Source organism: Aotus nancymaae, unplaced genomic scaffold (genome assembly GCF_030222135.1).
Source record: "Aotus nancymaae isolate 86718 unplaced genomic scaffold, 86718_ANA_hifiasm-v0.15.2.pri h1tg000058l, whole genome shotgun sequence".
In the NCBI taxonomy this organism is placed as follows: domain Eukaryota; kingdom Metazoa; phylum Chordata; class Mammalia; order Primates; family Aotidae; genus Aotus; species Aotus nancymaae.
In genome coordinates, this window is record NW_026988472.1 from 21,158,258 (window position 1) to 21,171,380 (window position 13,123).

At 46.2% G+C, this 13,123-nt stretch overlaps 1 protein-coding gene across 1 annotated transcript in view; it reads left to right on the forward strand.

Moving 5' to 3' along the window:
* The first annotated feature begins 2,412 nt into the window (after nt 1–2,412).
* SRPX (sushi repeat containing protein X-linked) overlaps nt 2,413–13,123 on the forward strand; it is a 71,314-nt gene continuing 60,603 nt past the window's right edge. The window contains exon 1 of the mRNA XM_012448110.2: nt 2,413–2,506. Coding sequence (XP_012303533.2) covers nt 2,413–2,506 — 94 coding nt within the window. The remainder of the gene's footprint in view (nt 2,507–13,123) is intronic.

A 13,123-nucleotide genomic window follows, 5' to 3' on the forward strand; every position in this document is an offset into this window, starting at 1 on the left:
CAGCTAATTTTTGTATTTTTAGTAGAGATGGGGTTTCACCATATTGGTCAGGCTGGTCTCAAACTCCTGACCTTAAGTGATCTACCTGCCTTAGCCTCCCAAAGTGCTGGGATCATAGGCATGAGCCACTGCACCTGGTCTCAAGTCAGTATTTAGTGTGACCATCACCTCATCCATTTCTGATTTATTTCTTTGTGGTGAGGACATTCAAAGGCCAGAGAGCAACTCAACAGTAAGTGTAGTGTTTCTTGTAATTCAGCCAGAATCAGTGGATAGGAGAGAGCTAGAATTTCCTTCTCAGCACAGTAATAGAATGCATACTGGTCATGGTTAAGACACATTGCTTCAGAGGTGACATAGGAAAGGAAGGCTGCTGGCCAGGCTAACCTGGACCTAGAATTTGAGGTGCACATTAATTCTTGTTTATGAACCTAAAAAAGTAGTTCTCTGCTGGGGGCATTTTTCCCCTGGGGGACATTTGTCAATGTCTGTAGACATTTTTTGGTTGTCACAACTGGGGAATGTGGAATTGCTACTGATATCTGTTGCATAGAGGCCATCAATGCCTCTCTCAATGTGCAAGGCAGTCCTCCTCCCCAAGAAAGAATGATCTAGTCCCAAATATCAATACTGCCCAAGATGAGAAACTCTGGTCTAGAATTTTTATCCTATACTAAAACTTATACCACGGAGCTTAGGGGGTTGGGGAGAGACAAAAATATGCATCTGGTCAAACTCCAGGTCACATCCCTGAAGATTCTGATTTCATTAGTGTGAGGCAGAGCCTGGATGTGGTATTTTCATGAAGCTCCCGAGGTGACCCACGTATACAAGGTTGAGAATAACTCCTTGAAGAGTCTGGTCTGATGGAGGCCACAGAAGAGCCCGATCTCCCCATTTTCCCGCGACTGGGGAGTTATTTAAGGGTTGTTGGTTCCCTGAAGAGGTAGCAGCAATGGAGAAACCCACGGGAGATGGACTGAAGTTCCCCCAATTGCTAGGGAGGGTAAGATGGAAGTTCAAGTTTGGGGCTTTTGTGAGAATTGGGAAACAGCACTCCTTCTGGATAAACAAATTCAAACTTCTTGGTGAGTGCTCCCAGGGATCGTAGCCTAGCTATCAGACCAGACTACTGTGGCCGAGAGAAAGATGACCTTCCACAGTGGATGTGGCCCCTGCCAAGATACAAAGCTCCTTGAACCCAGAGGTGTCTGGATTTTCCCTCCCACTTGCCCCTTCCTCCGGATGCCTTTGTACAGTGCCCAGTCTGCACAACCTAATGCAGCAACTCCACTAAAATTTGCCTTAGCTAAGATCTTCCTGAGACAGCAAAGGGGCAACCTACTGCCTCACTGATTGAACAAGGACAAAAACAACCAAAACAACAAACAAACAAACAAAACCATGGCAGGCTTTCTCAAATGCCTCAAAGAAACCAGACCCGTCCTGAGGGCAGCCTAGAAACCCTATCCTGATAGCAGGATCCAGCGATGCCAAGCCACAGGGTGGAGGCTCCAGTCTGGTCATGGTGTCTTTGGGGCGGTTGAGAACAACCTAGGAAATGAGGAGATCTGGCTGCAGGAACCTACAGCTGGATCCCCAAGGCTGTGGGTGAGACAGAGAACTTTCTGTGCCTTGTGCTCTCCCATCAGCTGACCCTGGAAGGAGAACCTCAAGGCCCATCCTAAACCGCAGCACAGCAGGCACACATCAGTCCAGTCCTTGATTTATTCCCTTGCAAAAGAGAAACAAACTAACAACAACAACAACAACAAACTGTAGTACGGACTTTGACGTCGGCAGAACTACACACCTAAGTTCCAGTCCCTGCTCTGCCAGTAATGGGAGTGAACCTGGGCAAGTTTCTAAGCGTCGGTTTCTTCTTGGAGAAAGTGTACACAGTAATAGCGAACTTCAAACCAGAGAACGTGGCCGTAGTAACCGGCTGCAGTGGGCCACTCTGAATTCCCTCGGTTGCCCCTTCTGTTTCCGCGTGACTCACGCAGCTTTCCGCACAGATGGTATCCTTCTAGACGTTCGGGATGTTCGAGGCGGTTGAGCCACCCGTGTGTGTGTATTCTGGGTGAGGGGGCGCTCAAATTGGAGCAAAGAAAGATACTCCAGGATATTTCGCTCTGCTGGGGCATGTCTCCAGCGCTCTCTGGCCAGAAAAAGCGCTGGCACAAAAGGAGGAGATGGGTGGGTCAGAGCCCCGAACCACGCAGTTTTCCAGGGGGGCGGAGAAAGGAGGGCAGGCCCCAGGCGGGAAGGAGGGAGGGAAATAGGCGAGAGGAGGAGTTTTCCAGCCCGGCCTTCGCCCGCCCGCTAACACGCAGTCCCTGGTCTCTTTGGTCTCCTCCCGCCCCTTGGAAGCGCGCTGCGCTGCCGTGGCGAGCTGCTCACCCACTCGCTATGGGGAGCCCCGCACACCAGCCCGCGCTGCTGCTGCTGCCACCTCTGCTGCTGCTGCTGCTGCTGCGCGTTCCGCCCAGCCGCAGCTTCCCAGGTAGGATTGGAGGCGTGGCTGCCTCCTGAGCTGGGCACCAAAGAACCCCGGAGTCGCCACTGGGACCCTTCGCTCGGGATAGAGGGAGGTGCCGGGGGCGCCCTTTGTTTGCGCAGAACTCGTCTTTCGCAGCCTGAGGGTGGGGGTGATACGGCGCTGGGATGGCTTCTGGGCACGCGCCGGGGAGAACTGACTGTCCCATCTCCAGGCGCGGGGCGCCCTCGCGGCGACTGGAGCCCGAGCACCTTCTGCGTCCGGGCTTGCAGAGTTCCAATCAAACTCTTTTCGGTGTAGGAGGCTACAGAGAGAAAGTTTGGCCGCAGACTAGTTTGCTACTTTCTCACACCCAGAACTTTGCCTCTCACTTGGTTGCTCACGGCCAGGGACTGGGAGGCTGGCAGCTTGTCGTGGACGGAGCCTCTATACCCTCCCACTAGACGTCCCAGGCTACCCCGAGGCCGCAGGGCAGGAGCCACGCTAAAGCGACTTTTGTGGAAGGCACGGGCTGGGCCTCTCCTGAATCTCCTACCCGCCCCCCTGCTGGGGATTCCGAGAAAGTCTGCGCCTCTGAGGAAGAGTTGCCAGCTGAGAGTGGTGACATGTGGCATGCACTTGATTAGCCCCAGGGAAAGAGGGATAACTCGCGCAAGGCTCTGCTGGGCAGAAGGTGCGGTTTATTGCTGGAGGGCGTGGTCTCCGGCATCTAAGGGTGCCCTGGTGTTTCTTGGGGGCTCTCATGCTGTGAGCAAAATTCTCTTTGGAGATGCACTTTAAAAAGCTCCAGCTGGCCGGGCGCAGTGGCTCACCCCTATAATCCCAGCACTTTGGGAGGCCGAGGCGGGTGGATCACGAGGTCAAGAGATCGAGACCATCCTGGTCAACATGGTGAAACCCCATCTCTACTAAAAATACAAAAATTAGCTGGGCATGGTGGCGCACGCCTGTAGTCCCAGCTACTCGGGAGGTTGAGGCAGGAGAATCGCTTGAACCTAGGAGGTGGAGGTTGCGGTGAGCCGAGATCGCGCCATTGCACTCCGGCCTGGGTAACAAGAGGGAAACTCCTTCTCAAAAGGAAAAAAAAAGGTCCAGCTAACTTCCTCACCTTGGAGTCTAAGGTTAGCGAAGAGCTTCAGTGGAGTAGGGCAATGTGCTATGCACTCCGGTTGCCTCGGAATGGAGAGGAAATCCATGGATGCGTTTTAATTTAGTGTTAATGGGAAAGTGGGTGACGTGCGCTATAGGGCGTGGAAATATTTGGCTTTGCGTTCAACACTGTGGGCAGTTTAAATGTGGGATATGAGAAATGAACCTACTGAGTTCTGGTAGAAGGATAGAGGATGCCCATCTTTCTACCAGTGTGCTTGGGAGATGTAGGGATGGCTGCGGGAAATTATCTGCACATACCTAAATGAATGAAGCAATAGAACAAATTTGTAAATTAATAAACAGGAACATTTGTGTTTTGAGCTGACTTAAGTTTTCGGGTGCTTTGTAGGAACTGATTCAGGGTAAAGTGGAAAGGAAACTTTATCCTTACTGCCAGGCAACAGTCATTCCCATGTGTTAATACCTCCTCCCCCACCCCCTTTAGCAGGAATCAGGTAAAAATGAACCTAGAGGGAAAGAGGAAGTCATTAAGTGCCCCAGAAGCAGCTTTCTGGGAGCAGGGAAAAAAGGTGAGAAACTAGAGTTAGCTTTTCTGCACTGAATTGGGAGGTGCCTGTGAGCTTCCTGGGAACCTCAACTCTTAATTGAGCCTTTCTTAAGCAGGGGGACCCTACTCCTTCCCTGCCCTCCCCTCATCTTCCACCTTTATGTAGTTTGCTGCCAGGGCCCAGCCACAGAATCACGAGTTTGCCAGTTTGGGTATTCACTACTATTCATCTTTTGGGACCTGTCCCTGGCTTTCCTGGTTCCCTCTGCCAGCCTTCAGGCTGCTCTCAACTTGGAGCCACCATGTTCCTGCTTGTCACCATCTCCACTGACTCCTAACCTGCCCTCTGGCTCTGCTCAGACCACAAATGAGCTGAAGCTGATTGGAACTGCTTGATCAACACTCCTCTTGAGCCTATTTTGGCACAGCTCAATGGGGTCTCTTGGAAAATGTGCTCCGCTGAGGTTGTGAAATCCAGAGGAGGGGATTTTCAGTCCAAGCCAGAGGCTTTGGGAAGCTGGGGAGGGGAAACTCTCTAGGTTCTGTGGTCCAAAAGCAATCACATTGGCTGAGTTCGCCCTAAGTGCTGGGTGACAAATTTTAAAGATAATTTCCAAGACACTCTCTTAGCAAGTGGACATCACATTTCCAGTAAGACAGAAGGTAAAGGCCTTGAATCTGGAACATCTGAAAGAAGATGGAGATCTAGGGCCCCATCAGCAAGTCGATTATGTAACCATCTGCACGTGAATAGCAAATCTGTCAGAGTGAGAGTAAATCGGTCTTATTCCCACTCCTAGAACATCTCTGGAGTTCTTCCATCTTAGAATTTAATGCAGCTTTTCTGGCTTTCTGATCTATTTTTTTGCAGCCTAGCAAAGATACAGTGTATATAAAAACTCACACGAAGCGTATGGAAAATTTGTAGAAAAGTTGTTTGTGTTTGACTGTGTTTGTATGCTTATAACAGATGAGAATTTTGATTCTGTTCTTTTCTGTTCTTAAAATAATTCTTAAAGCTGCATTTGCATGTGAGATTTTGGAGGTTCACTCTGCCTCCTTCTGCAAACAAGGCTGAAGATGGAGAATGAGCACCATGGCCTCTAAGAAAGGCTTCGTGAATCTTCTTACATCTGGAGAAAACCGGTAAAGTAGTGTGGTTTTACTAGTCAGGAAAACCAAGTGAGATTTGCTAAAAGCCAAACCAGACTACATCAGCTGAAGCAGTCTTCTGAAATACCACATTTGGAGATAAGTACTGGTAACCGAGCACCTGGCTCAGGTTATATAATTAAGGTCTCATCAGAAGCAGGCTAGGAATTTCTATTTAGATTTAAAACATGCAATCAGTTGACAAAAGTACTCTGCAATGAAAAGGAAATATGCTGGGGAGAACAGGTCATTTTCCTCTGGCATTTTCTTCATTGATAACACTTTCAGCACAGTACAATGCTGTTCGTTAGTTACTACTCATTTCACACATTTGGGAGCTGAATGAGACACCAGAAACCATTGTTAAAGCAGCCTCTCCAGATCTTCCCACCTCGTCAGTCTTTGTACCATAAGCAAAGTTCTGCTTTTCTCTTTTAGATTATTACTATAACATTCTCACTTTTGGTCTCTCTAATTCTAGCTCATTATACTTTCTCAGTGTAGATAATAGTCTTTTAAGTCCATGGACTTTAGTATTGTTTTTTATCACATCACTCCCCTACTCAAAAACTTAGGGCAGCAGCTCCCTGTTCTCTCTCAAGTAGAAAGTTCTCAGTTGTTTTTAGGGGGCTACACAGTTTGCTTCTAGCTTAATTTTCCAGTCTTTTCGCCATGGTTTCCTAAAATCCTATCCTTAAAGAACTTGAGTCACATTTTCCTTCTTGGCAGATGCTACATTCTACATCTGGAATCCTTCCCCCTGGCTATTTGTCTAAATTCTGCCCATCATCCAGCAACACCCCCATTTTGATGACACCTTTCCTTGATCGCTCCAATCGGAAACCATCTGCCTTCCTTTTAACACCCATGGGCTGACCCACTCATGTCTCTCTTATATTTATCACATATATTACATACATGATGATGCTGTACATTATCATAATTTATGCGCTCTTCTTGTAGATTCTGAGGCCTTGAAAGGAGGGGCTGTGCTATGTCTCACCCTTATTTGTATTTCCCACAGTGCCTAGCAGAGCACTTTGTGCCAAATGGATATTTGTGCTTAATAAATTAACAGTGCCTGTAACTCCAGTGATGGGCCATTGGACAGGAAAGGAGCTGTGGGAAACATGTGCACAGGTACACAGGGCTTTATGCCACCATGAATCTACGTACATAGAAATGATGGCTTACTGACTACAGAGGTTCCTTTTAAATCTACGAACACTCTCTGTTTAAGCAATAACCTTCTCTGTTGGGGGTTGTAAGATGAGAGACTAACTGCAGCCACAAGCTGGAGTTTGCATTTATTATTTTTGTTGGCCACCTTGTTCTGTGCCTTTCCAAAGTGGTTGAATGGTTTCCTTAGTAAACGCAAATATGTGTGCTACATCAATTCTCCTTTCAGAGAACACAACTGAAATTGGTAATTGAAAGTGAAGAGAGAATTTGAACAGAAGAAGGTTTAGTTTTGCCAGGCTATAGCATAGTATGAAATTTGTTACAGGCAAGTTATGATTGATGCCCAGGTTAAAGATTCGCTTCCAAAATAGCAGTGTGAATAATAACCTCTCCCAAGTTCCAATTCATAGGGAGTTTCTCAAACCAGCCCCTCAGTTCTTGCCTGTGTGATGTCTTAACTGCTAACTTTTATGGGCCATTTGTTTTTGGAGGGTGGTCTTTTAAGCCTGAATCTTTGAGAAATTTGGGTTTAGTTCTGAAATAGGATCAGTTTCTACCTTTTTAAATAAAATCTGGGATCTGCCCAGAGACTTATTTTTAAAGTTAACACTGAATGATGAAGTATTTATGTGCTTGGGAGATCACAATGAAGAAGGTACGTAGTTTCTTCTCTCTTGTAGCTTTCTGTCTTATGGGGAAATAGAGACATAGTTATTTCAGGTGTTATAATACAAGTGGATTGATAGGCCCAGGGAACACAGAGAGGAGCTATGTGGGAACACTGGGATTGGTTAGTGAAGAATGATGCTGAGACTTGCTGATGTGGAGATGGTGGCACCAAAAGCCCTAGAAAGGTGAAAGTAGAGGATGTGTGGACTTCTCTGAGAATATTTTGAAAGTGGAGACAAAAATCTGTGTGAGTGTCCTTGTTCTGGGGAGACGGCTGTATCCCAATTCAAAACCACTAGTTACTAGAGCATTTTCATGAATTCTGTGAGAAAATGTGCACTTAATGGGCAGAAAAATCAATGTACAGAGTAAGATGAAATTACCAGAGTAGGTAAACTTTGATTGAACCAGTGAGCAGGTGGTCTTTCCAGTTATAGCCAGGTGTATAGTTTCCAGTTCTTCTCACTTAAAAAGGAGCACCAAACTTAACAGATGTAATCGTAAACTGTAAGTGCCTTCAGGCCTGGCTGGTAACTTGCTCTACCCCCGTGCCCCACTTAGTACAGTGTGACTTGGGGGATGATCTTTAGTCAGTATTTGTGGATTAATTGATTGAAGTAATTGTGACAGGGAATCAAAACATTCTATTTCAATCTGTCCTTTAGGATTTAACCAGAATTTCCAAGATGACATTTCCCTGAGAAAATGGATTGCAAGATAGCTAAATGTCAAAGGAAATTTGTCCATTTGGACAGGCAACGAACCAGGGTATAGTTAATTGCAAAGGCTCTTGGATGTCAAATCACCCTAAGACACTATTCTAAGAGACTTAGAAACTCAAGGGAGTTATGGGGGCAGGATTTGCAGATAAAGATTTAGAAGAAAAGCTTGTACAATAGAAAAGTCCTTGGTAGCATTGCTAAGCTCCTAAGTTTTCCAGATGATAATTGGTAGCACCTGGATCTTACGGTGTCTGGCACATTCTGACTTCAGAAACCTCTGGAGTACTCATTCCCGAGCTGAGTGATTCACTCACCCGTAATCCTTAGCTCACACTGGATGCCTCTTTATGCATTGTTCTCCATGGAGAAGGTAAATGGGTTTGGACATAATGGCTTGGATTATCGCAGAGGTTTGGGGTTGTAAATTGAGCATATTGGTTTTCAAACTTTCTTGTGAGTAATAGATCCAAACATAGAATCTGGGGACAGACTTTCTGCCTTGGCCTTGAAATATCAATGCAATATTTCTTCTGTCTCACTCTTACAGTGACCTGTAGTGTGATGGGTCACATGTACTAGCAGCTCATTTCCTCTGCTATCACTAGCGGTTTGCAATGTACATCCAGTTGTACTTAATGAGCATCTCCTCAATGCTGATTACACCCCATGATCTGCTAATGGATGACCCCGGCCTGCCACTTATTGTGTGAGTGGCTGAGCTGAATCACCCTGCCAATCTCAGCCATCCAAGATTGTTCAAAAACATTGGTTAAATTAGGGCCACAGGGTGAGAAGCCAAGGTTTGGCAGGACCCTTGTGGAGTGGTGAGGAAGTGGTGGCGTGGCTACATCCTGCAACCTTCTGAGATTCTGCCCACAGAGTGGTCATTCCTTATAGGAACTCTGACAGACATGTTGCTACTGACTCAGTATTAGTCAGATCAAGGCTCCAATTCCTTTCAATCCCCAACACTGAAATTCTGTTTTCACTTAGATTTTAATTCAACTTTCCAAGGGGGTAAGGTCATTGTGTCGCACCATTACCTATTCATGGATCTGATGCACCCAACCACGTGAGCAGGTTGTGGGGTCTTCTTCATTTTTGTATTCTCATGGTCTAGCAGGGAGCCTGACTTCTGGGAGGCTCTCAGTGGGTCTGTGGAATGACATTTGCTGGGGATCATGCCTCTGGCCAGTTTTGAGGCTCTGGGTAAATGTCTTGGGCTTTATTGAGATTTCTGCAGGAATTTCTCTGGTCCACACCTGGGCACTCTTGCATGGGCTGCCTAATTCATGGACCCATGGAACCTCAGACTGGGAGGATGCCTGAGATGGTAACTTGTCCTGCATTTTTGGGAGGAGCCTCTGAGGCTCAGCAAGATGAAGGGATTTGTCTGGGGTCACACAGAGAGTTAAAAGCAGAGTTGGGAGTAGAGCTCAGTCTAGTGGCTATAGAATTCCTTTCACTTCATAGGCATACATTGAATTCAGTTTTTGAGTGGTTTCTATGTGTCAGGCATCCTGTGGGGCACCAGAGATAGGCAGGCAAGAATGAACAGCACTGAGCATTTGATACGGTTTGCATCTGTGTCCCCACCCAAATCTCATGTTGAACTGTAATCCTCAGTGCTGGAGGTCTGGCCTGGCCGCATGATGGTATTAAACCATTCATGAGAAATCTGCCCCCCATTGGATTATGGGGGCAGATTTCTCATGAATGGTTTAATACCATCCCCTTTGGTGTTATCTTTGCAATAGTAAGTTATCACAAGATCTGGTTGTTTTGAAAGTATGTAGCACCTCCTCCTTCCTCTCTTGCTCCTGCTCTGTCCATGTAAGACATGTCTGCTTCTCCTTTGCCTTCTGCCTTGATTATAAGTTTCCTGAATCCTCCTCAGAGGTAGAAGCCGCTGTGCTTCATGTATAACCTGCAGAAGCATGATCCAGTTAAATCTCTTTTCTTTATAAATTACCGAGTCTCAAGTATTTCTTTATAGCAGTGCAAAAATGGACTAATACAGCGTTGTTCACTTAGCCCCTGTCTGGGGTGTATCTCAGGGCTATTCTTTACAAATTGACACTTGGCTGCATTCTCGGCATCTCATATCTAGAGCTGTTTGGATGTTTTTCAAGAGTTCTGAGAAGTTGCTGCCCCAGTGTTGGTCCTTGCCCTCTTTTGAGGTTGTCAGAGTCCTAAATGCTTCATCTCTATACCACTTGCTTTGAGACCCTCAACTGATTTGTGATTACATTCATAACCATTTTATTGAGACATAAATCACGTACCATACATCATTCATTTAAACTGTACGATTCAATGGTCTTAGAATATTCACAGAGTTGTGCATTCATCACCACAACCAATTTTAGAATGTTTTCATTGCCTCCAAAATAAACTCCAATCCCCTTAGCCATTTCCCAATCCCCCATCCCTGGGCAAGCACTAATCTATTTTCTGCCTCTATAGATTTGCCTACACTTGACCTTCCATAAAAATGGAATTACACAGTATTTATCCTTTTGTGTCTGGCTTTTTTCACTTGGCATAGTGCTTTCAAGGTTCAACTGTGGCGGGATACTGGCCAGAGTCAGTCAATGGTGCCTGGCCATCTCTCAGCGCTGGCTGCAAGGCCACCGCCAGTGCATAAAGCACCTTTGGGTGAATTAGAAAAAGATGCACCCATCTGGGCACATGTAGATCTGTGGGCACAGGGCTTGGTCAGGAGACAGACTTTGGGCTAAGAAAAGGACAGAGGCAGGCCCAAGACTCAAGGAGTTGAGTCCTTGAGTCTAAGGATTCAAAACTTGGAGAGTGGAGGGCAGGCTGGATTTGAGACCCCATTTTCTCTTTTTAAGGGTGTGATGGTGGGTGCTGTAGTGCAGGAAACATCCTAAACTATATCTATGTAGTCCTGGATGTTAGTAGCTCAGCTCCAAGTGGGACAAGCTGTGGACCCCATATTCTTTTATAGCTTGTGAGTCTGTTTTACAGAGTCCTTTTAAAAGAACAAAACAAAAAGTTGTGCTTGCATGCAGAAGCTCAGGCCCAAACCCAAGACATACTGAATCAGTGTCTTAATTTTAACAAGATCCCTCCAATGATTCTTCTACATGATGAAAATTGGGAAGTACTGGTCTGATGAATGAGTTCAGCCCTTGGCCGAGACAGGGTGGCTTGCCTGTTTATAACTGCTACACAGTGGCTCACTTTCCCTCCTCTCCTTTTTCCTGTTGGCTCTGCCTTCACCACTGAATCCTCTGGCCTTTCTTTCCTAAGTCCCTGACATTCCTGAGATAAGCACGTACAGCCTGTAGGTTTTTCCTCCCTTCTCTAACTCAAAAACAAATGCAAACCCACTTGACTTCATCTCCTTTTAAGTCTTTCTTCCAGGAATACAGCCCCTGCCTGGCTTAGCCAGGCAGCAGCAAAGCACATCTTCAGACTGATTGGTAACAGGGGCTTTGCATGGCTTTTCCCGGCAGCTAAGATGTATTAATACCTTATGAATAACTTCAGCTGTCAAGAAAACCAGGCTAGTGTGATCAGGGCTGATCCTGCCTCTCTGGCGAGACTCCTGGGGCTGAGAATTTCTGGAACTGATCAGCTCTTAAAGACACAGGGACTTGTTATCTTCATGCCAGAAATCAATGCCACTGAGATTAGTGGGGACGCAGCACCTTGGGAGATGGGTGAGAGTGAGACCAGTGAATTAGTCAAGAAAACACACCCAGCCCCTCACATTAAGTGGATTAGTCAGGAAAACACACCCAGCCCCTCACATTAAGCTCCCCAAGCTCCATGACTTGGGGACATCAGGAAGACTGAACTATTAACAGCTCTTAAAGGGGGCCTCTCACCTTTTCAGGGAGTTGGGTGGGTTAAGTAGTTTCCAACCAGCAATGGTATTTTTCTTTTCTTTTCTTTTTCTTTTGAGATGGAGTCTTGCTCTGTCACCCAGGCTGGAGTGTGGTGGCATGATCTCGGCTCAATGGAACCTCTACCTCCCAGGTTCAAGCAATTCTCCTGCCTCTGCCTCCCAAGTAGCTGGGATTACAGGTGTGTACCACCACACCCAGCTAATTTTCATGTTCTTTAGTAGAGATGGGGATTCACCATGTTGGCCAGGCTGATCTCAAACTCCTGACCTCAAGTGATCTGCCCACCTCAGCCTCCCAAAGTGTTGGAATTACAGGTGCGAGCCACCGTGCCTGGCCAACAATGATATTTGTACAGGCTGAATTAGGATCACATGGGGAGTTTGATGAAATACGGTTTCCCTGGCCCTACCTCTGTGCATTTTGATTTGGTAAATCTAGGGTAGGGACCAGTAATCTAGGGTGAGGGTCTGCAAACTAAGTCCAGGCAGGCCAATGATGGCTTACTGCCAGTTTTTATATGATTAGTTGAGCTAATAATGGTTTTAACATTTTAAACTGATTGAAAAAATCAAAAGAATAATAAGGCTTTGTGACACATGAAAATGATATAAAATATAAATTTCAGTGTCATTGGAATATAGTGATGTTCATTCCCTTGGGTATTTGTCTATGGCTACTTGGTGATACAATGGCAGTTGAGCAGTTGTGACAGAGTCCATATGGCCTGCAAAGCTGAAATATTTTTCTTTACTAAAAATGTTTGCCGAATCTCTAATCCAAGGCCTTATTCAAAGTGTGGTTCAATAACCAGCCTCACCTGGGAGCTTTATAGAAATGTAGAATCTTGAACACCATCACAGACATGAAATAATCACCTACCTTGTAACAAGATGCCTGGGTGTTTGGGGCTACTTCTTCCCCACCATGAGGCTCAGCTCGGGACTCATCTTGGAGGTCCAGGCCAGCATACTATAACTAGCGTTGTATACAGTTAATTTATCTGACATATAACTGGGTATCTCATTCTTAAGGTTTGACGCTTGGTAACCTCCTGATATCTTAGATGCTCTAAAAACTAGGTCCCTGTTTTGTTCTTGCCAATTCCTGGCTAAGATCCAGTGTCCTAATTTGAGGCTGGAAGTGGACTGGCCCTTGCTACTTGCTGACAGACTTCGTTAATGCTTCCTGGATTTCTAGACACCAGTCTCCAGATGTGCTGCCCTGCCAGGATCTTGCTATGTAGTATAGCCTATAGCCCTCCACCATCTCCTACTTCGTTCCATGAAGCACTGCTTCCCAGAGACATTCAGAAGTGGTGTATGGGCAGCAGGATGCATTGTAATCTAGTTGCAAAAGGCTG